General features: G+C 40.6%; 2 protein-coding genes across 8 annotated transcripts in view; one reads left to right on the forward strand and one right to left on the reverse strand.

Moving 5' to 3' along the window:
- Positions 1-5,174, reverse strand: part of SLC38A9 (solute carrier family 38 member 9) — a 51,501-nt gene extending 46,327 nt beyond the window's left edge. Inside the window, exons 1-2 of one of the 6 annotated variants that reach the window (XM_064640925.1) lie at positions 5,104-5,174; positions 3,696-3,805 (exon numbers count right to left, since the gene is read on the reverse strand). In XM_064640925.1, coding sequence (XP_064496995.1) covers positions 3,696-3,730 — 35 coding nt within the window. In that variant the 5' untranslated portion in view covers positions 3,731-3,805; positions 5,104-5,174. Of the gene's footprint in view, positions 1-2,797; positions 2,901-3,695; positions 3,806-4,715; positions 5,043-5,103 lie in introns of those variants that run through there. The other 5 variants (XM_064640924.1, XM_064640923.1, XM_064640921.1 and 2 more) reach the window with 5 other exon arrangements.
- Positions 5,175-9,617: 4,443 nt separating this feature from the next.
- The window catches only part of DDX4 (DEAD-box helicase 4), a 68,105-nt gene continuing 53,831 nt past the window's right edge, over positions 9,618-23,891 (forward strand). The window contains exons 1-13 of one of the 2 annotated variants that reach the window (XM_064641032.1): positions 9,618-9,686; positions 9,934-10,013; positions 11,453-11,516; positions 11,814-11,888; positions 14,670-14,747; positions 14,950-15,042; positions 15,381-15,452; positions 16,095-16,175; positions 16,479-16,559; positions 18,140-18,282; positions 19,354-19,506; positions 20,813-20,967; positions 23,339-23,468. In XM_064641032.1, coding sequence (XP_064497102.1) covers positions 9,951-10,013; positions 11,453-11,516; positions 11,814-11,888; positions 14,670-14,747; positions 14,950-15,042; positions 15,381-15,452; positions 16,095-16,175; positions 16,479-16,559; positions 18,140-18,282; positions 19,354-19,506; positions 20,813-20,967; positions 23,339-23,468 — 1,188 coding nt within the window. In that variant the 5' untranslated portion in view covers positions 9,618-9,686; positions 9,934-9,950. Of the gene's footprint in view, positions 9,687-9,852; positions 10,014-11,452; positions 11,517-11,813; positions 11,889-14,669; positions 14,748-14,949; positions 15,043-15,380; positions 15,453-16,094; positions 16,176-16,478; positions 16,560-18,139; positions 18,283-19,353; positions 19,507-20,812; positions 20,968-23,338; positions 23,469-23,891 lie in introns of those variants that run through there. The other variant, XM_064641033.1, reaches the window with a different exon arrangement.

A 23,891-nucleotide genomic window follows, 5' to 3' on the forward strand; every position in this document is an offset into this window, starting at 1 on the left:
CAAAGTTGCTGAGTTTAAAGGCATCATTTTAGCTCGTTCATTTTCTCTCTTTGAGCAGACATAAGTGATCAGTGGCAACAACTGAGGTAATCTTAAGAGCCTTATTTGCACTCGCTGATAGCTTTTCTTTCTCTTGAACTTCATTTTTGCTGTTAAATTCTCTAAAGCTTTTACCTGTACCCTTTTCTAGAGCCTTTCCAAGACAGGAATTCTCTTACCCACACCAACTTACTGCTTCCTCACTTTTGCCACTCTAGACCTTCTATAAACCACCAGTTTTGATTCTTTACCCTGAAGTCCTTCTCTTCCACAATACTGCTGCTTGTTCTTTGGCCTCAACTGAATGTCTTACTTTCTCTCATCCTTCTCAGCTCCTCTGGTGATGCTTTAGCGAGTGGATTCCTGCTCCTCATTTCCTATTTTCTGTCTCTCCTACACACTGCCAAAATCGCTTTTCCAATCCGCCTTTACTTAGCACTGCCTATAAAGAGATATCTTAGTTCACACCAATATTTTTACTTCCTTTCATGTGACACTGTTCCATTCCAAACTCCATTTTTGTTCACTTCTGTTGGTTCCCCTTATTTTTCTACAGCAACTATATTACCTCCTTTCTCCTTACTGATACCCTGCACTCTTACAGTTAAAATTCACCCCAGTGCACATCAGCTTCCTGCAGCAACTAAATACTTCTGAAACAAAACCACAGGCCCCAAAGATTTCACACACTGCTACACGTACACCTCTGCCATCCCCATTAAAACATGAGATTATCTTCTTTTATTCTATTATCTTTCTTACCTGAACATCTTTCATGATTTTATGAACATACACACCTAGGTCTCAAACACAGACACCTCATTTTTTCTGCATTTTGCATCTCTCTTAAGAGTTTAAGTCACACTTCAGGTCTAGCCATAAAAATGAAGATGAAAATTTAAAGTCCTAATGCTTGAATTGAAAACTGAAATAAATTCAAATTCCAAATACTTGGAAGTGTTTTTAGACAGAAGTTTTCGTAAGACTGCAGTTCTGAGATCCCTTCCTTCCACAGGCCATGGTTTATGACACAGATTAAGCAGACATCAAATGCATATCCCTTCCTTAAAACCAATAATTTACTTGTGCTTTACAAATCAATCTGACGGATGCTGACAACACTGATTACCAGTTTGATTTTCTCCACACTGTGGCTATAAATTAAGAACCCAGAAGATTTTATAGTATTCCGTGAAGAAAAATAATCCTTCTTAAACATATCACACACTAAGTTTGGCTTACCAGCATGATTTTGGGCTTGTGGAGCTGCTGTTTATTGACTCTTCAGGGTCACTTAAAAGCTGGATTTGCGAAGACAGTTTATTTTTTAAGTGCTTATTGTTGATAACAATGAAGCTTATGACCAATGTCGGGTTACTCTACAAACAGAGGCAGCTATCACACATGTAAAGGCTGCAGCTGAAGTCAGGACAGTTTAAAGGACAATTTTAAGCAGAAGAGCAAAATGAAGAACGATGAACCTGATTAGCCTCTCTTTTATCTACAATCTGTGCTTTTTGACTGGACTGCACTCTCAATAAACATTTTTAATACATGGGATGGAGCAGTTGGAGACATAAACTCATGGTACTTTGTCTTCAGCAGTGCTATGAGTTAAAAGCAATGCTGTTTCCTGCTGCTCATGCTGTCTTTCCTCCCCCTGTCTCTGGGGGCACAGCTTTTTGTCTTCTTTTCTGTCTTGGTGGAATAAGTAGGACTGTGGAATAGATCTCTCTAAAAAAATAAATCATAAGAGGGATACAGTTGTTCTGGTGCTGGCTTGGGGTTGTCTAGGTTATAGTTTCGTAGAACCAGCAGTTTCACTGTCCAGTTAAAAAGACTGTAAGTATGGTCTGGAGAAGAAGGCAACACTAATAGAAGTGTAATTAAAGCCACAGCCTGGGGGATCACACATCTTTTACATCATGTTACCCCTTTTCTTCCCCTGCTCCTTAGAGTCTGCTTCATGTAACACTGGACAGCAAAGGAGCGTATGTGTTATGCACCACTGAATGATGTTAAATATAAATATATTTAAATACATTATGTTAAATATATTATATATTTATATGTTATATATATATATATTTATATATATTTATATATGTTAAATATAAATATAAATCAAGTTGTTCTCAAACTGAGCTTTCAAAATTTGTGGATTTTTTCCTGTGCTTTAATACCTATCCTTAGAATAAGGATAATGCCAGTACTTCCTACAGCTCATGGGCATGTTGAGAAATTAACTTTTAAACAAAACTTAGTGATACATAATAAACACTGCAAATATCATCCAAGAACAGTTATGATTTGTTGAGCAGCAAGTAAGGCAGATCAGCCTCACACTGAAGTGAAGATCAAAGTGAGTGCTAAGTACCTTTTACTAATTAACTGCAACTATAATCTTATTGATAAGGCAGGAACAAAGGAAGAAATTTTATGTTCTCCCCTGAAGCACTGTTGTATTGCTGCAGAGGAAAAAGAGACTCTAAGAATATTTCTCTGCATCCATAGTTCTTTTCCTTTCCAATCCAGCTTTGGCAAGGAAAGTATTTGATTTTGCTTGTGAAAATCCTATCATGTAACTTAGTTCTCCAAGCATTTGACTCCAGAAGGAAATACTCTGGCTTTGCTACCCCCAAGAAAGTCAATGTTAAGTGCTGTTGAAACACCTCCCTAAGCTGTGCTTAGGACAGTTAAGATAAAAAGGCAGCTCTTCCACAACAGCTATTAAAAAGAAAATACATCTTTGACATACCTTTGTAATATCAAACCCCTCACAAATGTGGAGCAACATTGACACTAGCATCTTTTAAGAACTGCTGTACTCTGCCTTAAAGCATGCTCAGCTGTCCTTCTTCCACTTATGATGGAATGGCTACATCTAGAAAGAAAATTTGAAATACTTTTCCAGATATAAAAAATCCGTCCAAACTGTTAGCACATCACAATATGTTTGGGATCCTCTTCCGTGTAAGGGTTTACAACAGCAATCACTTTTTCCTATCATATGCTATCAACACAGTCCTCACCATCATTACTATCTAATCAATTACATCTTCAAACACCATTAATGTCAAGGTATCCTCCAATGCGCAGAAGTCTGCACATACTTGGAATCCTGTTGTCCCTTCTCAGGATATAATTTCACAGGTTGCCAGCGGTGAAGCTTGGCCTGTTGCCCTATCTATAATTGTCCTAGAAACACCTGAAGCACTACATCAGAAGGGCAGCAAAAGGGAACAAGTGGATCAGAATTTACTAATCCAGTTTTTCTGTTGCTGGTCATAAACTGTGAAGCAATACCTAAGGGTATGCAAGTTATTATTCCCCAGTCTCATTCCAGGAAAGACTCCACATGGCTTTCAGATGGTAATCTTAACAGGACTAGATCTTCATTAATCCTCACTCACTTGCCACTATGAGTTTCTGCTTTTGCTGCCTTCAGGTTCTCTCTCCTGGTTTCAAAATCTAAAAAGCATCAAGGAGCAAAGACAAGCCCTCATTGTAGCCACAGAATATTGGCTGTTCTGTGATCTAGTCCTCTTTGCACTGTATGGCAAAAACCCTTTTAGTTTGCTTGGACAGTGAATTTAACAATGCCAGTTTATGTCTCAGCAACTGACATGTGTGTGCTGATGCTTTAAGATACCCACCTTGACAGATCATTCAGAGTGACAGGCCAGGCCATGCAAGAGGGTTACCAATCACATTTACTCCACAGCAGGAACAAACTGTGTTCAGTCAGTCAGTCATCCCAGCCATCCTGTGAACACACACTGTGCTTAGCTGCTTTGTAGGACTGGTATTTACCAGAGAACCTCCCATAGTGGGCAGAAGGAAGGCAGAGAGGATCACTACCCCCACAGCCTCTATCATGCCATCATGGTGCTAGAAAAACAGCAGCTGGAGCACCGAGAGCTATTTATGCTTCAAATCTTATTTAAAGTCAGTGGTCCTAAAAACTCACCTCATACTCTTGGTTTAAATACCAGAATTGGCTAATCAAAGTATTTCGTTCAAATAAGGAAGATTATTGTTAGAAGTGCCAATTAGTGTAACCTGGTCTCCTCTTAGATTCTGAGCAGGTGAGTAGATGAATAAAGCTCAAGGCACAAATCTCAAGTAAGCTGCAGGCTGAGCATACATAAAGTATGAGAAATAAGTCTACACTGAAAGACAAGAACTTGAGCACAAGACAGCAGAGTTCCTCAGTTCCTCTTTTGGGGCAGTGAATCCTCCATCAGAAGGCACTGAAGGATTCTATACTGGTCCTGAAAGTAGCAGCATATATTAAGAGCTCCTTAAAACGCGCACAGTACACCATCTCTCATGGCATCTTATGGACACCTTAGTTTGTTCACACTCTCCTGCAACTGAATTGGTCAAAGGTGAGTAAAACTGTATAAGCAATGGAAGTTAGCAACTTTTTGAGAAAAAAAGACTCTTGAATGTACAAGCTGAACTACTGCTGAGCTTTTGTGTAACTCTGAACCAAGGAGTACATGGTCACTGCCATATGATAAATTTAAGTAAAATTAAGAAGAAACCGAACTTGTTTTGTCTTCAACAGGTAAAGCTTGTATTATTTGTGTATGTATATACATATATATTTGTGGGGACTGTAAATAAATACTTACAAGAACATAAAACTATCACCTTAGGAGCTAACTTACATTTTAAACACCATTTTTGCTTTTAGCTTAACGGGATCTCCCTCAGGCCCGTGAAAACTTATGCAAGCATTTCGCTGCTCCACGGACCGCCCGAGAAGCTTCCATGCCGTTCCTGTACCTCCGACACTGCTCTGACGATCTGCCCACGTTCCCGCGAACCAAATACGGCGTGGCCGCTCAGTTCCCGCCACCAGAGCGGCTCCCGCCCGGCCCCTCCGCCCCGCAGGGCGCCCCGGGCTGAGCCCGGCGGGGGCTGCGGGGGCGCGGGGGAGGCGGCGGCACCGCCGCACCGTGCTCTGGAGCCGCTCCACACCCTGAGACCCCCACGGCGGCTCCCGCCGAGCCGCTCTGCGCTGCCTTGCCCTCGCCGCTGCCCCGGCTCCTGTACCTGCTCCGCTCCGGCGGCCCCGCGGCGGCGACAGGAAGGAACGCGCAAGGGGGCGGACAGCCCAGGGCGTGCCGGGCCGCGTAGTTCCCGCGGCGGCTCGGACGAGGAAGCCGCCCGGCCGCTGCGCAGCGCAAGGACTACGGCTCCCAGGGAGCCGCGGGGCGGGAGCCGGCCGGCAGTGTGTGTCAGCCCAGGCTCCCCTGTGAGGTCGTGGAACGAGTAAGCATGAACTGAGTGTTGAGAGGAAAAGGTTCTCACTTGCTGGTGATGGCTGATGAGAGGCCGCTAGTGAAAAACAAAACAAAACAAAAAAACGCCAAACACACCAACAAAAAAAAAAGAAGCTCACCCGTTTGCTTCCATACTTTTGCAGCCCAACGTGGTGACAAAATGTATGCATAAGCCTTGCCCAAAACAAACCATGCTGGTCTTCACGTGACTGGCTACGCGCCTTCTGTGGGGAACGATGTAAAGTGGGCTTCCTGACCTGCTGAGAGAGGTGTGAAATACTTGCTGAGCAAAGGACACCGAGCAGAATAAACGTGGACAATCTCCCATACAATACACTTTAAAAATTCACTACTTTTAATCCTAGGTTGATTTTGTTTGTTTGTTTGTTTTATGGGTTTTGTCTGGATTTTTTTTTAAGGTTTTTTTGTTTTGGTTTGGTTTTTGGGGTATTTTTGTTTGGTTTTGGTTTGTTAGTTTGTTTTGTTTTGTTTGTTTGTTTTTCTTTTTATTTAAATTTGATTCTACTTAAATCAAGTTGGGACCATCCTTTTCGTAGTTGAAACACTGGTTAACATCAAACTCCAGGGATATTTATAGTTCATGCTTGGAAAAACTGCTGAATTGCAAGGAAAACAGCAGAGAGAGCTTCCCCATGTGAGAACAGTACAAAACAAGCTACACATAAATCCCACCCTGTACTTCCTGTTCAAGTGCAGCCTAAGCCAGATTGTGTGGCTAGCAGCAGGACTGCCCAACTGTTCTGCAAGAAAACTGCTGTGTAATTGAATTTCAGACTGTGGATGGAAACAAGGCAGCAGAGACTTAACACCCTGAAATGCAGCTGAACAGAAAGTTGGTTGGATCAAAACTCTTGTTTCTGTGTACCCCAGCAAATTCACCATCAACTTTCGCCTCTGAGCCACTCTTAGAATCCAAGTGTATGTTGTGGTTCTTGGCCATTAGAAGATTTTAGTTGATGAGTCAAGAAGTCTATCTAACTGCTCTCACAGGAATTTGAAGTGCAACCTTGTGTTGGTGCTATGAAAGTGAATTAAACTGAAAGCCATAAAAGCAGAGTTGTGTGAAGAACTGTTTTTTTCAGCATGCAAGCATCTAGTCTTACTCTTGCAAGCCTGTCTTCTGTGTCCTGTGCTATGAAAGATGTCCATAGTTACTACTATAACAGATAGATTATTTCATTGCATTTCTGTATTTAATTGCATTCTTGGTCACCTGCTACAATCCTTAGGTTATGCCTAGGAAGAATGTTTTATTGTAAGAACTGTAAGCGAGACAAGCAGAAGTGTAGAGATTCCTCCTGCTCCCTCATTAAACTGCTGCTACAGCTGACTTCACAAAAGGATGTTCAGTCTCTGTCCTGCAGTGTTTGTGTTGTGGCTTTCTATTCCAATGACACATTATCTTTTGGTCAAAGAGCAGCTCTTCCTACATGCTTGGACAGTGTCTAAAAAAACAGGACCCAAAATTAGTTTTTAAGCTCTTGGTAAATCTGTAAGACAAAGGGAAAAATCTGTAAGAGAAATCCAGCTCTTTAAGAAATTTCCACCTTACACTACATTGAATCTTCTTTTTATTGCCTTAAGGCGTACTTCAGTCTGTACTTGCATGTGTGAAAGAATCATAACATGCACAATTTCATAAAATTGAGGCATTATAGAACATTATACTACATGAATCAATAACCTTCCCCATTGTTGCAAATAAGGGCATGGCTAACAAACTTGGTGGGTTTTGCATTTTGTTAGATATAACTCCAGGTACCTTTCTGAAAGATACTGATAATACATCAGGATAGAGTTTAAGATGTAGAAACTGCATTACACTTAAAATCTTGTTTGTAGGCAAAGAGAAGCACACCTTATATGAAACTAAATCCAAGAATTTGTTGAAAATGTAACTGAAATCCCAAGTGTCTAATTGTTTTTAGTCCAGCACTAATTGTTACACACAAAAAAAAAGAATAAGGGGGTTTATGTACATGCTTACTTTCTACCTCTTTTCCTGCGGCTGTGCTCACCCTCACTCTTCTGCAGCCACTCTGGGATTCTGAGGTTGGTGGTTTCATTCTTGGGTGGTAGTAACAGGAGGGGACATTACAGCAGGTTGTCAGCATCTGGGGCCCACCTCTGGGAGGAATATGATGTTTAGATTGCTGGTTTCTTCTTCTTCACTTTGAGGGTCTGCATTCACACTTGGGATTAATTCTTATAATGTGTTTTTCTGGTTGTCTGAGGCTCCATATTACATTTGAATGTACTATATATGATACTGTTTAAATATCTTGGATACTTTGTTCTGCTTTCCCTTTAGGTGGCTCTAAGTGGCGCTGGTTGGGTAAAATGACCTGAAGGGTGGTCCCTAATGACTTGTGCCGTTAGCAGCCTTGGGGAGGCAAAGAAAAGTTTTAATTTCCCAGAGAATCCTCTAAGGATTGGACATTGATTTGTTCAACTAATTGAACAATTTCATTACGATTATCATGTAAATTCTTGCCATTCACAAAATTTCATCATTTGCCTCTCCTGGTGTGGTGGAAAGTAATTTGGAGGGAGTACATAGTGTCCTACAATGAGCTGAATCAAAGGAATAAGGAAAGAAAATAACTCTCCAACTCCATCTACTGTCACATGACATCTGATTGTAGCTAAAATGAACTGAGATCACCTGCTATTGATTACAGATCTTCTACCTGACTGCATTCATAGTTGCTGCCCCTGTCTACCATTAAAGTTATTAACCTAAAATGTATCTCCTTGAGTGAAAAAGGGAGTGCAGAACATGAAGTTACTAGAAAAGCTGAGGGAACGGTAACCTGTTGATGGAAAGGGGGATAAACAATCTGAAAGATTTCAGTTTGGCTTAGCTGTTCCAGAGAAGCACATCTGCCATCAACCATAAATTTCTCTGGAGATCAGACACACTTCTCTTTTTTCCTTAAGGTGATCCAAAATAGAGCTTCAGTGCAATGAAAACAGTAGCCATTTTGTCTCACGAAGCAGCCTACTCTCTTTCCTTGTTTAGACAAAAAGATGGTGTGTTAAGGAGTTCGCACAGTGGGTGAAATTTAACTCATGAGCCTGCTAGTTTCAGGTGCTGCTTCAGGAATTCATGAATAGTTTTTAACACTTTCCACAGAGATACTCCCACTGCAAGTTCTTCATCCTTGGACGTTGTGTGTTTTGCTGACTACTTATTGAAAGCTAATAACTGCCAGCAGCCATCTTTGCTACTTGCACGAAGCACAGCATAATATATATCACCTAGTGGTGCAGTTTTAACCTCACTATGAGACAGAGAAGCTGTTTAAGTTTCTTAACTGCCTTATCCTGTCTTGATGCTCCTGAAAAATGAGCAGCTGGAAAGGACAGAGCTTAACTGACAATGGTTAAGGGGAAAATAATGAAAGCATTAGTTCAGAGACCACTTTCCAAAATTCTCCAACTGCTGCAGGAATTTGAGTTGGTGCCCAAAGCCCCTACTAGATGTTCAGAATTCCACATCTGCTGTGACTTCTCTGCAACAGAAGATAGAAGTTCTCAAACAAGTTTTTCAAATAGTTTTTCTGATGAGGAAAATCTATTTCACCCTGGGGAGCAGGTTAATGAGTATTATCAAGTTTATGAAATATACTTCCTGTATGTTTTTCTGAACAAGCATTGCTGGATTATTCCACAGCATGAAGAGAGATACAGAGAATACACACACTGGACTAGCAGCTCAGAAACACAAGCAGAAGTGTCAGAGTACTTGCCACCATTTTAATAGATGTATTGAAGTGATACAAGTCCTATAGATGTTCTCCTGCACTCCAGCCACATCTCCTAAGCCAGGAATTTTGCTCTTTCTCTTTTCTCTAGCAAGTCCGGTATTACAAAACATGGTGGGAAAGGGGTGTTGTGCTTAAGTTTGGGGTTTTCTTTTATTTCTTTGTTTTGTTTTTCTAAATATATAACCTCTTTAACCTAATTTAATGTATTTTAAAACAAAATTTCAGCAAAGTGCTGTTAGTTATCATGCTAACGCTTGAAAAACGTGCTTGTAAACAGTAAAATTATTAATGTTTTATTTGGGGTTCCGCCAGACTGTGGATTTCACTTTTATCAGACGTTTGCCAAGCAAATCCCGGTGAAACAGCTCTCCATAAGGGAATTCAGGAACGCTGAGGGAGCCGACAGGGGCCGCCGGCACGCCCGCGCGCCCTGACGCCGAGCCGCGCGCCCATTGGATGGCCTCGGGTCACGTGACCGGCCGGCTGCACGGTGCGGACACGTGCCCGGTGTCCTTAAGAGGGTGTCGGCGGACGGCGCCATCTTATTTCGTTGCGGAGCGAGGTAAGGGGCTGGGCGCCGCTCTTATGGAAGCGGGAGGCTTTTCCCCGGCAGGATCTCCTTCCCGCCCCCCCCCCTTCCCCCATCCCCACCAGCGCAGAGGCCGGGCCGGGCCGTACTGTACTGTACTCACTCCCACCCGCAGGCAGGGTCGGTGAGCCTCGGTGCAGGGTGCCATTTTCTCTCCCTGTTAGACCTTCCGGAGCTGAGCAGGAGGCGACTGCTGATGTGTTCTGTCTCCTGCAAGGAGGTCTGGCAGGGCACAGCATGATTGAAGAGGACTGGAATGCGGAGATGGGGGACGAGACGTTGCTCCCATCCCTTGAGAAGGTAGGGGGGGGAGGGGGGCGGCAATTGTTAGGCTGTAGTGTGTTTGCTTCTTTTACCTTTTCTTCCTCCAACCCCTGTCGGCACAGCCTGGGTGGCTGGCGGGCTGTGGTGTCCCCTGTTCCTGTGATTCCGGAAGCACCTGGAGTAACTTGACCTTAACTTGGTGCTGAAAAGACAGTGTTTTCTTAACGAGGTGCAGCAGTTTCAGTCTCTGAAAATGTTGAGGTGCCTTGCCTCCCTGGAAGCTCCTGGGATGTGATTGGTGTGAGTGATTATTGTTACTCTTTCAGATGCTCGATGCTGCCCCTTTGCACTGGATTATGAAAGGATGCATACTTTTTGGAAATAAAATGAGCGCATAAAAGCGGCACATACGAGTAACTCATTAACTATGGTGTGTGAGCTAGGAACTGAGTACATATGTGGATAGGCTAGTGGATGAGCATAGGCTGGAAAAGAAGTAGAGCTAACTTAGGCAGGGTAGAAACTTAAAACTGCAGATCGGTGGTGATAAGGAGTATTCCAGTGCAGTTTTGTAACTCCTGAAGGAAGTTGGTGGTTCACGTTGCGTGTCCTTTTCGTTTTCTGATGTATTCCTCTTTTGTATCTGCAAGGTATAGTGTTTTTCATGTTGTAGCATAAACTGAGAACAGATGCTGGATTTTGGGTATTAGTAGGCCACAATTTGTTGCACAAATCAAATTGGTTTGATGATTGTTATTGCTGGCTATTGAACAGTGAAAGCGCAGTGGTGGAACTGCATTTTTGGAGACTTGCAGAACCACATCTGTTGGTGAAGGTGTGGATTAGAGGTGAGCTGTGACTTCTGTCTCAAAGCCGTCCTTTTAGCTGTTCTGTTTGCTCTCTCTTCCTTCTGGTAGTCACAGAATTGCTATTTCATTTTACCTCGGCAATGAATAGAACATAGGTGACTGTCTCAGCTGTTATGTGTTGTTCAGTTAATACAGTGCCTCATGTTGTCCCCAAACTTCATGGTCCTAAATGCAGAGCTGCTGCAGAAAGAGTGAGAAGTTTTCCTCTGTAAGGACTGTAGGTAGGACTTTGAATTTACTTTACAGTATATTTTTGCAAATACAGTAGGTAGCCATAGGAGTTCGCTGCAACTAAAGAGGTTTCCTCTGTGCCAGCAGTTTGCTTGCTGCTGTTTTGTTCATGTACTCTAGTGCTTGTTGTATACTTCGTGAGCTTCACATCTTAGCTGTGTGTAATGTGATTTTTGGTAACATTCATATGCAAACAGTATACCGTTTAGAATACTGAAATGTAATAAGCTGAAGTGAACAGAGGAGTGTGAGAGTCTGCATTTCAGAAGGTGCAGAAGGCAACTTTTCAAGTGGAAGACAGAGCAACTGCATCTGTGTTTACGTACTTCGCTTGACCTGAAGTTATGATGTTGTACCTTTTTTTTTTTTTTGTAGGTTAGCTTGTTTGATAGACCAAACGACCTCTCATCTGGCTTCAGTCCGAGTGTAAGCTCATTCGGTATGTGAAAGGCACTTCTGACTGGCATTTGGGGGAGTTGATCACTTGAGCAGTTTACAAGGTTAAAGGAAAACACAGTATTATCATTGTGATATTTTAATGTCTCCCCTATGGAGTAGCAGCATCAAATTATAGAGAGAACATAATGAATATACTTTTTTTGACCTTCAACCTTTATTTATTTATTTATTTACTTTTTTTTTACTACTTCATTTATTTGTTTATAATACAATATATAACTTATACTGAGTCAAAGATAGCTTTGAATGTTAACTCAGTTATTTTTTCTAATTCTAGGTACTGATGAATTTTTGAACAGACAGTGTCAACCAATGAGTAGTTTCGGTAGAGGAAGGAATTTTGAAGCCAAAGGTAACTTCCTCTAATGGCTGTAATTCTGATGGCTAGTCCTATGTTATATATTAAATTTTGCTTATTAAGGTGCTCAGTTGTGTTGTATCAGAGCCAAATGAGTATTTGTGACTTGGAGAGTAATTCAGGTCCTTATTTCTGTATAATGTAGGCACTCAGTATCACCCCTTGGTTTTGACTGCACAACACAAAATACCCCACTGCATTTCCCAGAAGGCAGGACTTGACATCTAAAATTGATGTTTTGTTTACCTCTTGCTTTGATTCTGTTCTGCCTGCGGAGGGGCATTTTTCTGATAGTTTTGTTGTCATGTAGTATAAAAGTCAAGCTGAGTATTAGTATTCGTATTTATGCTGTGTGAGGGACTATATCAGTTCTCTTCTGTGCAAGACCTGAAAGCTTGCTTTCTTTGGTATCCATAAAGCAATATTCAGTCCCTGTCCTCCTACTGCTTACAGTGGTGAGTGCCACACCTGTATGCAGTGCACATTGAGGAGGCAGCTTGGCAGTACTGCTTCATGTGCTTCCACCTGGTATGTACAATATACAGGGGCAGTGGGAACTGCTGGCTAATTCTGTGTCAGTGGGACTGGTTATGAAACAAGGAAGATTGAAACTCTAGTCCTGGTCTAGGCTGGTTTATCAAAAGGTCTGGCCTGCAGAACAGCTGTGGAGCCACTCAGTGTTATGTTTATTGCATAGATTTAACCCCAGCTGGCATCTAAGCCCCACGCAGCTGCTTGCTCACTCTTACTGGTGGGATGGGGATGAGAATTGAAGGAGTGAAAGTGAGACAACCCATGGACTGAGATAAAAGCAGTTTAATAGGTAACACAGGAGCTGCACATGCAAGCAAAACAAGGAATTCATTCACCACTTCCCACTGGCAGGCGGGTTCAGCCTTTCCCACAAAAGCTGAGCTCTGTCGCGCATAGCTGTGGCTGAGAAGACATCTGAGCATCCCCTCTTTCCTTCTTTATCTGCCGAGTGTGATATGATGCCATATGGGATGGATTGTCCCTGCAGTCACTTGGGGTCAGCTGCTCTGACTGTGTCCCCTCCCAGCTCTTTGTGCCCTCCAGCCTTCTCGTGGGTGGGGTGAGGAGCAGAAAAGGCCTTGGCCCTGTGTGAGCACTGCTCAGTGATAGCTAAAACATCCTTGTGTTATCAACACGGTTTCCAGCATAAATCCAAAACACAGCCCCATATCAGCTGCTGTGAAGAAAATTAACTTGACCCCAGTTAAACCAGCACGGTTTATTCTTTCAGAAAATTCTCAACCATTTCTGCATCTTTTGGATCGATGCCCACTGTGGTAGGGAAATGCTAGGTTTGTTTGACTATGCAGATGGCAGCGCTTTGTGCAGAGAAATGATGATGAGAAATTCTGCTGTAGACTCTCCAACAATTGTGAAGTAACTCACAAGCTGTATGTAGGGTCTATAGTAATTATGGATACCTCTAGTCTGTTTTTGCAGTGAGCCTTTAAGATGTGATTTTGGTTTTTATTTCTTTATGTAATTGATTTGGAAAAACTCAAATGATGAACAAATTGGTATTCACCAAGCCTTGGTGGAGAAGGAACTACAGATGCTGTGGTAGGAGAACTTCTTGATGTCACGTAACAGCAGATTCTCTTTGTCATTACGATATGATAGAACAGATGTTCAGTTGAAGAATAAGGACTTAGGAGAAAATTCCAGTCTAAGCTGACTGCTTGGATCTTGAACAACACCTAAAACTGTCCACTGTAAAATGAGAAATACCTTATTTGTGCATATGACTCTTTACTTCTTCTCCTTCTCCATCAGGAGAGTGACTAAGGAAAGGGATTAGAAATAAAAATATACTAAATACTTGTCACTGCTGACGGAATAAGTGATTCTGAGTAATAAAAAAAAAAAAGTAGAAGTTGGTAGATCTGAAAGGCACATTTTCAAATCCTAACTCTGCAGGTACTGGTTATGAAAACTGATAAGGTACAAATGCTGTCAGTTGCTTATGACTGAAGCAGAGTTCTGAATGACAGAATCACAGAATCAGCTAGGTTGGAAAAGACCTCTGAGACGATGGAGTCCTACCTTTGACCCAACACCACCTTGTCTACTAGACTGTGGCACTAAGTGCCACATCCAGTCTTTCCTTAAACACCTCCAGGGACAGTGACTCTAGCACCTCCCTGGGCAGCCCATTCCAATGCCCAGTCACTCTCTCTTGTAAAGAACTTCTTCCTGGTGTCTAACCCAAACCTCTCCTGGCTCAGCTTAAGGCTGTGCCCTCTTGTCCTGTTGCTGGTTGCCTGGGAGAAGAGACCGATGCCCACCTGCCTACAGACTCCTTTCAGGTAATTGTAGAGAGTGATGAGGTCTTCCCTGAGCCTCCTCTTCTCCAGGCTAAACAACCCCAGCTCCCTCAGCTACTCGTCAAAGGACTTGTGCTCCAGACCCTTCACCAGTCTTGTTGCCCTTCTTTGATTTGCATCTGGATCAAAACTGGAGAGTTGAATGTTTGTGGCATATACGCATGCAAAGTGAGATACTTAGACCTAACGTTTGATTTATGTCTTGAAATCATACAGGAGAGCAGTACTCTTCTTGTCAGACTTTTTGGCAAAAAGTACTTTTTTTCTTCATTGTTTCATATGTTTAGGCAAATCACTTAGTTATATTATACTTTTTTTGTGGATTTATAAAACAAGGAATGGGAAGAATTAAAAGATGCTTGACCTACACATGTGATATTAGGCAAATTAAATTATTGTGTTGTATGCTGCACTGCAGGTTTTCAAGAAAGAAACATAGAAGATGCTAGTATGCAATATAGAGGGTCTAAAGGATTCCGTGGTGGCTTTGGACAAGGTAAGAGTAAGTTTTTTGTATTGACTAGTTTGTATGGGAACACTATACATATTGCCATTCTTTCTGGGTTTGCTTGCTCCCTGAGAACTGTACAAGGGTGAGTGCTGTGAAATGGCTTCTGTTCTTCATCCAGGTAAAAGGCTCTTGATCTGCACATGCAGAATTGTCAAACTAAGTTGTTGTTTGCTGTGCTGTACTCCAGGTTTTCAAGGAAGAAATGCTGCAGAAGGTTCTAGTACACATACAAAAAATAAAGGGTTTAAAGGATTTCATGGTGACTTTGGACAATGTGAGAGTAAGTGTTTGAGGTGGTTTTTATATTACCTGGTTTGTATGGGAACAGCATACAATTGGCCATTCTTTCTGGGTTTGCTTGCTCTATGAGAACTACTAGTACAAGGGTGAAAGCTACAAATGGCTTCTGTTCTTCAACTGTGTTTGTGGCTATGTTGTGGAAGAGGAATGGGGTCTTTAGGAAAATGGTATCACTGAGTATAATACAGTATAGGCTGGAGTTAACAAAGAATCTGTTGGGAGTGTTGCACTGCAAATTTCTTGGAGTAAATATTACTAGCTTTAATTGTAGTATTTCCTTATACTAATTTTATACTCTACATCTACTACACTGTCTAGATGGACAGAGGAACATGTCTCAGTCTGGAATTCTTGACTCTACAGGAAAAGGAACATTTACAGATGGTGCAGGTAAGACTTTCTAATATGTAGGGGTGAACCCTTCAGACTTGTTCAGTGGTGATTTGTGGCAACCCTGTTCCTTGTTAGCTTGAATGGGTCTTTGAGCAACCTGATCTAGTGGATGGCACCCTTGCCCATGGCAGGGGGATTGTAGCTAGGTGATCTTTAAGGTCCCTTCCAACTCAAACCATTCAATGATTAGAATGCATTTTCAGCAGTGCTCCTTAATATTTGAAGAATAATTGATTTGCCCCTATGTGAGTTAGTTCAAGCTAAGTTTTTCAGATTTTTAGTTCAAATAATGATTTTTAGGAAGTGTTTACAGAGGCAGTGTAGTAATTCCTCTAGTGGATGTAACTGCATCCTTAACAATGCATCCTTTAAAAAAACAAGTTACTGCTTTACAAAACCAGCACGGTTTATTCTTTCAGATTCTCTTTGTTATTACAATATAATAGACCAGCTGAATACTTTTTGGCAAAAAAGTATTTATTGTCTTTGTTTTTTTCATATGTTTAGGTAAATCAGTTATATTGTACTTTTTATGTGAATTAATAAGGAATGAGGAGAATAATTTCCAGATAAAAGGTGCTTGATCTGCACATGTGAAATTAGGCAACCTAAGTTATTATGTTCTGTGCTGCACTGCAGGTTTTCAAGAAAGAAACGTTGTAAAAGGTTTTAGTACACGAAATAGAGGGTCCAAAGGATTTCATGATGGCTTTGGACAAGGTGAGAGTAAGTTTTTTGTATTGACTGGTTTGTATGGGAACAACATACATTGGCCATTTTTTCTGGGTTTGCTTGCTCCCTGAGAACTGCCAGTACAAGGGTGAAAACTATGAAATGTTTTCTGTTCTTTGGCTGTATTGTGGAACATAGGTGATGTCTTTACAAAATAGCGTTACTGGAAATAATACATCATAGATTGCAGTTAACAAAGGATCTGTTGCACTGCAGATTTCTTGGAGTAAATAGTACTGGTGTCAGTCATATTTCATTATACAAATTTTATACCCTGTCCATTACTTACAGGTATTAATAATGGGCGAAGGGTCATACCTCAGTCTGGAACTCTTGGCTCTAGAGAAAAAGGGACATTTACAGATGGTGCAGGTGAGACTTTTAGTATGGGTGGTGAACCTTTCAGATTTGTCATTGGTGGTTTGTGGCAATTCAGTTCCTTCCTAGCTCTGCTAAATACTGTCGTTGTGATTGTTCTCCCTGTTAAGAACCTTTTGCAAATGTTAGAGATCTTGTTTGTATGCCTGCAAAAGACATGCTTGTAATTTCTATGAATTTTAGTGATTGGATTTTCAAAGCTATTGTCTTCCATAATTTTTTTTCTTGGTCTTTCTCCTACTGGTTGAGTTAATGTACAGTGAAGCAGAGGTGCTAGCCCCAAAATTGGAAGTAAGCCTTAAGAACTTGCTCAGTTTTGAAACAGTCACTCTAGACTCTTTTTTTTTTTTTTTTTTTTACCCTTCCTATAAGTGGAAGTATTTTAAGTTTGTCCAGAGTGACAAGTAAGATGTGTAGCTCAGAGAGGCCAGCTATTCCTGATTAAACTTTATATTGATTTTGTGTTTTTTGTTTGTTTGTTTTCTACAAGGGATTTTTCCCTCACAGTCCTGTATTCTGTTGCCACTGATGCTGCTGTACCTTTTTATCTGTATGTTGTGCTATCTTAGAGCATAGTAATCTTTCATTCACAGAAATACCATAATTTAAATTAGAAATGCCATTAAGCCAGTGTAATGGCTAGTGGATGGCTGATATTCTCCATGAAAGAACATTTTGTGTGATAGTGGTAAAAGAATTTTTCATAGTAAAAAGGATGGATAAATGATTCTTTACTCAGAGGGTAATGAAGCGCTGGGACAAATTACCCAGAGAAGTTGTGGATACCCTATCCCTGGAAGTGTTAAAGGCCAGGCTGGGTGAGGCTTTGAGCAACCTGATCTAATGGGTGGTATCCCTGCCTATGGCAGAGAGGTTGGAACTAGATGATCTTTAAGGTCCCTTCCAACCCCAAACATTCTGTGATTCAGTGATTAGTATATGTTTTCAGAAGTGCTCCTTAATATCCAAAGAACAATTGATTTGCCTCTATTTGACTTAGTTCAAGCTACGTTTTTCAGATTTTTAGTTCAGATAATGATTTTTAGGAACTGAAATGTTTATAGAAGCAACATGGTAATGCTCCTAGTGGACATAACGCATCCTTAATACAGGATCGTAATTCCTTTTTCATGACCACAGGGTGAACTGTTAGCATGTGAAGACTGTTTTGGTTATTGATACACAACAGTTGCACCTGTCTGTATAGAAGTTCATGTGGAAAGATAGTTCTTCATAAGGAGTAGTTTGTTGCCTGGGAAGTATGTCCCTGGATTTTAAGAGCATGTGTCTGGATGATAAAGGATTTTTGTGACCAGCTCTTGAAAGTAAGGTCCTTAAACAAATGTGAGACAAGAATGCTTTACAGAAGTCTGACTTCATTTGTGAGTGTTAGGTCTAGTAGTATAAAACTAAGTTCTGATAGTCAATTTATGGAATTTTGTACCTTCCTGGAATGTGGAGGGAAATCCAAATGACACCTCACTGAACTTAACTTCAGTAGCTCCATACTTAAAATAGTTTTAGTTTAGCTTTTCTTGATACTGTTCATGAACTTAAGTAGTTCTGTTCTTAAGGTCCGAAGGTGACGTATGTGCCCCCTCCTCCGCCTGATGATGAGCAAGCCATCTTTGCACGTTATGAGACAGGAATGAATTTTGACAAGTATGATGAAAATATCGTCGAAGTGTCAGGACTGGACCCTCCAGCAGCATTAATGGTTAGTGAACTGATTAATTGCAGAGTTTGCTGAGCACGATTTTTCAAGGGTGTTTAATTTACTGAGTTTAATATTGGCTGCTAATGAAAATACTAATAAAAATTTGGATTATTGCAGACAGTATGATGTTGGAAGGAGGTGCTGCCCATTTGAAAGATACAAATTTGAATTCACAGTAATATTGACAGACTACATAAATGTTCCAGAGAAAATAATACTGCATATATAGGAAAAATAGTAATTAAATTGCAGAGGAATACCAGTTTAGATATTGAAAGAGGTCTTTGGCAGCAGTTGCTGGGAAGGCTGGTAGAGTTATCTTACTGACGTTTGTTACTGGGGGATCTTTAATAATGTAAATGAATGTGTGTTGGAGAAGTATTGATTTGGACAGAGAAGTGTTTGAAAGTATTTCTATCCCTGTTCTCTGTGGCTGTAGTTTATTGTTTAACATACAACTTTGCTGCTTCTCCATATGGGTGGCTAGTGTTTAAAAAAAAAAAAAGAAAATAAAGCCCTTTCTAGGGAAAAGAAAGAGGAAAAAAGTGCCAAGGGGTTAGTAGCACCTGTGTTGAAAGGGAGGATACAGAGGTATTTTCACCATCTGTCTTCTGAAAGGTTTTTTCACTGAAGTTAAAGTGATTTTTGTCATATATGATGCTTTTTGGTCCTGGGTAGAAATGTTGCTTTAGCTCCCCTTACTGTTTTTAGCACAGAAACTGTGTGAAACTGAAATGAAACCGAACAGTTTAAGTTTGTTTTCATGGCGTGCTATGATGTGAGTTTACCTGCTTGAATCCAAACGTATGGCTTCTGAGCAGTTTTCTCTCAGAGCTGATACACCAGCTGAAAGTCTTCTGTCCTACAAAGTTATTTGAATGGCATTTGAATGGCATGAGCAGATTTAAGAGACCTTTGGAACTTTTACCTGTAGGAACCTTGGCAATCTAGATGACTGGTGAGACTCTTTAAAGTTAACACTTTAATTTTTGGATGTCTGTGTCCTGTGGTAAGTTTCTCTGGCCTTCTAACTTCTGTGATTGTGTAATAACCTGATTTTTTCTGTTACAGAGCTTTGCAGATGCTAACATATCCCATACTTTAACTGTGAACATTGCTAAAGCTGGATACTCTAAACCTACTCCAGTGCAAAAGTACAGCATTCCTATTGTACTGGCAGGACGGGATTTAATGGCATGTGCCCAGACAGGATCAGGAAAAACTGTAAGCATTATGTATACTGCTGTGACTGTGAACTTTTAGGTGGATGATTTCAGTCTTCCATGTGCCAGATGCTTCACAGCTTGTTATCTAGTAATTTAACACTTGGATAGCAATGCCAGGTGTAATGTTAAGCACAGATACAAATGATGTCACGTTTTTGGGTTGGATTTCCTTTTAGTTTCAGTGAACTACTGTCTTGATACAGTGGGCCACCCTTCAGGGCTGCAGATACAGATTCAGAAATATAGGCAGGCATTCCTAGACGCTGCTTATGTGAAAACTCAGCAGTTGAAAGTATGGAGTTCTTTCAGTGTTGTGTGGAGTTTTGTCGAGTGTTTTTTGGTGGTGGTTGGTTTGTTTTTTTTTTTGGTTGGTTGGTTTGTGTGTGTGTGAGTTTTGTTTTCTATGTTTTTGTGGGTGTTTTCGGGGGTGTTTGAGAACTTAGCCAGATTGTAACAGGGTGTTGTGCTAGTTTGTGACACTTGGTTTGGTCAAGTCTGATCTGCGCTGAACTTGGTTTTAGGTAATTCAGTATTAATCATGGAACAGCGTTAAGAGTTGATACTAAGTTGAAAGTTGTCTCAACTTATTACACTGCATAACGTACCCAAATCTAACCACGGACAGCTGATGTATGAGAATGTTCAGCTATGAAGTGTAGCTTTTTGCTGTTCAGGGTAATTGTAGAATCTTGGTTTTGATGTAACATAGCTTCCTGCTTATTTCTTCTGGTAAACCTCTTCTGTCTGTAGAAAGGAAAATGTCCAATGCTTATGCTTTAAATATTCTGAATGCTTTTGGGACTGCTGTGCAGATGCAGTTTCAGGGTTAACTAGTCTTATATGGCAGTACATGTGCTGGTGTAGTGCAGCTGTGTTGCAAAGTGATCTGCCATTCTAGTAATCTGCAGAATGTTGATACATAGTTACTTTACAGACCTACTGATAATAATCTAGTTTGTAAGTACATGTTAAGGACCTGTTTTGATCCTGGGTACAGAATTATCAGTGTATGTCATCAATGTATGGAACTGCCTGAAGAACTCAGAAGTTAGCCACTGCATGCCTGTGTTGCTGGGTTACTAAACTCTTAAGATCTAGAGAAATACTTTCATGCTGCTTAAATGAGGAGAAATAAGTTTCCATGTCCTGTAGTGCATTCAGGTCAGTCCTTTTGCAGTCTCATTTCCTTGATTGTGTGCACTATCATTCAAGCTTTAAGATTGATATAGAGCTTTTAGCATGACTGATGAAAGCTAAACATTATAAATACTGCTGTTTTGTTGGTTTTTGTTTTTTTTTCCTAGGCAGCTTTTCTTGTACCAATTGTGGCCCAAATGATGAGAGATGGTGTAACTGCCAGTAGCTTTAAACAGCAGCAAGAACCAGAATGTATTATTACTGGCCCAACTAGAGAACTAGTAAATCAGATCTTCCTAGAAGCAAGGAAATTTGTGTATGGGTAAGCTTTTGCACTGTTGCCTGGTATTAATTATTACTTTGCCTAAATCAAGTGATTGTGTTGTTTTTTTTTTCATAAATACTTGCAAAATTTTTTTTGTGCCAATCAAATTATTGAAAACATTGTGTTCAGATTATAATGAGTTCAAATTTTAATACTAGTCAGCAGGTTTCTTACTATATGGCTAGGGATTTAAATTCCTAATCTTCCTGGTACTGGGGTGGGTGGGTGAATGGGAGGCCTAGTTCAGCTTGAAGAGGAGATAAGTACTAAACTTCTGTCACTTACTGATGGGAAAAATGAAACTTCTTCCATGAAGTTTTCTTAAAACTTTCTTTTCTGACCATCCGGGAGCCACTCCGACAGTCACAGTCACACCCACCAGGGATTTTACTGCTGTGACCAAAGCCCCTTTGCAGTGGGTGGCTCCAGTGACCCCATGGGTACCTCACTTGACTCCCAACACATAGCACTCAGTCAGACAAGGTTTCCACACTAACTTGACCCCAGGTTTCCCATGGCAGAGTCTCAGATCTCTGGTTTCTTTAAGTAATTTAACTTGTGCAGCAACATGCAACAGCTCAAGCTGGATGTCTCCACAAAGGGACCCCTAAACAAGGGAATCCCTGGGCTTTTATACACTCACAGTATGTAACATGATATTCTGGAATGTTTTTACTGAGTTGTTGGCTCCTGCTGAGTCTCTGTGTCAGGTCGCCTGGCTAATGGTGCAGGTCCCTGTGCCCTTTGTGAAGCAAAGAGTTGGTGCCCAGTTCATAAAAACAGAGGTGTGTTAGGGGTTTTAGTTAACTTTCAGTGATGGTTTCTAGTAACTCTTACTTCCCTGTGTTTCTGGTCTTGGACAGACATTTCACAGCTCAAGGAAACTCTTCTAGCTTTCAAAACAGAACAAAAGATCTAAACCTGTCATTGAACCTTTGGATGTTGTATGAGAATACATTTGTACTAGTTTTGTCATTAATCTTTCCACTCCTAAGTAATGGGTTTCACCAGTGCACAGAATAGAATTAAATCTATTGTCTGTGACAGTTTGTTGCTATTTGGAGGTGCAATGCAGAACATCATCAGTGCAAAATCTGGTGGGGTAAATCAATACTTGGCTTTGTTCAAGGAAACTTAGGCTTGGAGGCTGTCTGCCTTTGAAAAATAGGATCATGTTTGCCTATGTACTTACTAAGCATGTTATGAAGAACAGCTTCTTAATCTGAAACTCTTCTAACGTTGTAGCTAAACAAAGTTTAGCTGTTCATCATCATTGTAGCTAATTCTGTTCAACTAGATACAGATGATTTCACAATAAAATAGCTTTTGAATCTAGAAAGCTTCTGCTGCAGCTGGTCTCCAGTAAAAACAAGATAACCTCTGTTTGGGGGGCAGTCAAGCAGTATCAGGATGTGAATCTGTTGTCTCTAAAGAATTGCATGCATATTGCTCAGTTCAGATTTATGATGGTCTTAAGCTCTTTAGTTTAATTCACAAATAGGAATATGAAATATGTGTATTAAAAGTGGATAAATATTGGAATTGTAGAAGTCTCCAAAGCATTGCTATTCTTGACTAAAACTTTCTGAAGAGTTTTTATTAACTCTGGTAAAAATTGTTTATGTGTTCAGTGTTGCTGCATATGAAGCTGAGTTAGTATCTTCAAGAAAAGACAGTTTGAATTTGAGTATAAAAATACTTCTTGCATGCATGTAAAAACTCATTGCGTGCATTAAAGACCTTAGCAAAAGGTTATAAAGGAGAGCTTGTAGACTTGTTTCACAGCTGTATAAGATAGTTCTTGCTTGAAGAGGTGGTTTTCTGGTGTTGCTGTACTTGGTGGATCTACCCAGAAAGCTTAGCGAGAAGAACACTGAGTAGTGTAGTCTTCAAGTAGATTTGCAGTCTAATCCTTGTGTCACACACAGTGTGGTTAGTTGCTTTACAAAGATTCTGTCTGTGTATTTTAAGTTCTGCAGAGATTACTTTTGAAGCTTTAGAGGCATATAGAGGTGATTCTGCTTTTCCTAAGTGTGCTGTATAAAAGGGAACAAAGTCTAACACCATTTTGGCTGTTTTAGTGTTAGTAGCTCTCAGCTTAAGTGAGAGGGAAGAATGCAGGTGAAATCAAGAGTTCATTCCAAGCAGGCCATCTTGGCAGCCTCTGTTACACAGTGAGAATGGGAACTTCAAGCTTACAGTGAGCGATTCCTGTTTTTTTGAGTCCTTTTGGAGCAAGCTGTATGGAAAAGGAATTAAACCACTCTAAGCTTGCTTGTGGTAGATCTGATTATTTTTTACAATTTTTCCTGAAACAATACTGTTTGCATACTTACATAATTAATCCGAACTTTTTTCTATGTAACAGAACTTGTATAAGGCCTGTTGTGGTCTATGGTGGTACACAAATAGGCCATTCAGTTCATCAGGTTATGCAAGGCTGTAATATACTATGTGCCACTCCAGGAAGGCTTCTAGACATCATTGGAAGAGGAAAGGTAAGATCTTAAAATTTAATGTGAATTCCCTAAGCACTCTTACCTTTTTTACCTACTGGTTTTTGTTCTTCAAATTTGATAGAAGCGGAGATAGATATTCTAAGACAAGGTCACTTGTATTTCAGTGCCTGTACAAAGGCAGCATGCTGATTGGTTTTCAATGGCTCTAAGTTCCTTGAGGTTTTTGAAAGAATAGCCTGAGTGTAGATCTCTTCAGTTCCTTTCAGAGCCAACTGGAAAATATCAGTCTAAATCAAAGCGGCTGCAGTGTTCGTGACAATAAAATTTCGTGGTTTAAATACATGGAATAGCTTTGCCTAGCTCTTTTGGAAAATTCTGTAGCAGATTTTCACTTACTGTCTTGGTTTTTTTGCTACGATGGTTTTTATCTAACTATATTTTCATAGCAATTTTATTAAAAAT

This window comes from Pseudopipra pipra, chromosome Z, assembly GCF_036250125.1.
Source record: "Pseudopipra pipra isolate bDixPip1 chromosome Z, bDixPip1.hap1, whole genome shotgun sequence".
NCBI lineage: Eukaryota > Metazoa > Chordata > Aves > Passeriformes > Pipridae > Pseudopipra > Pseudopipra pipra.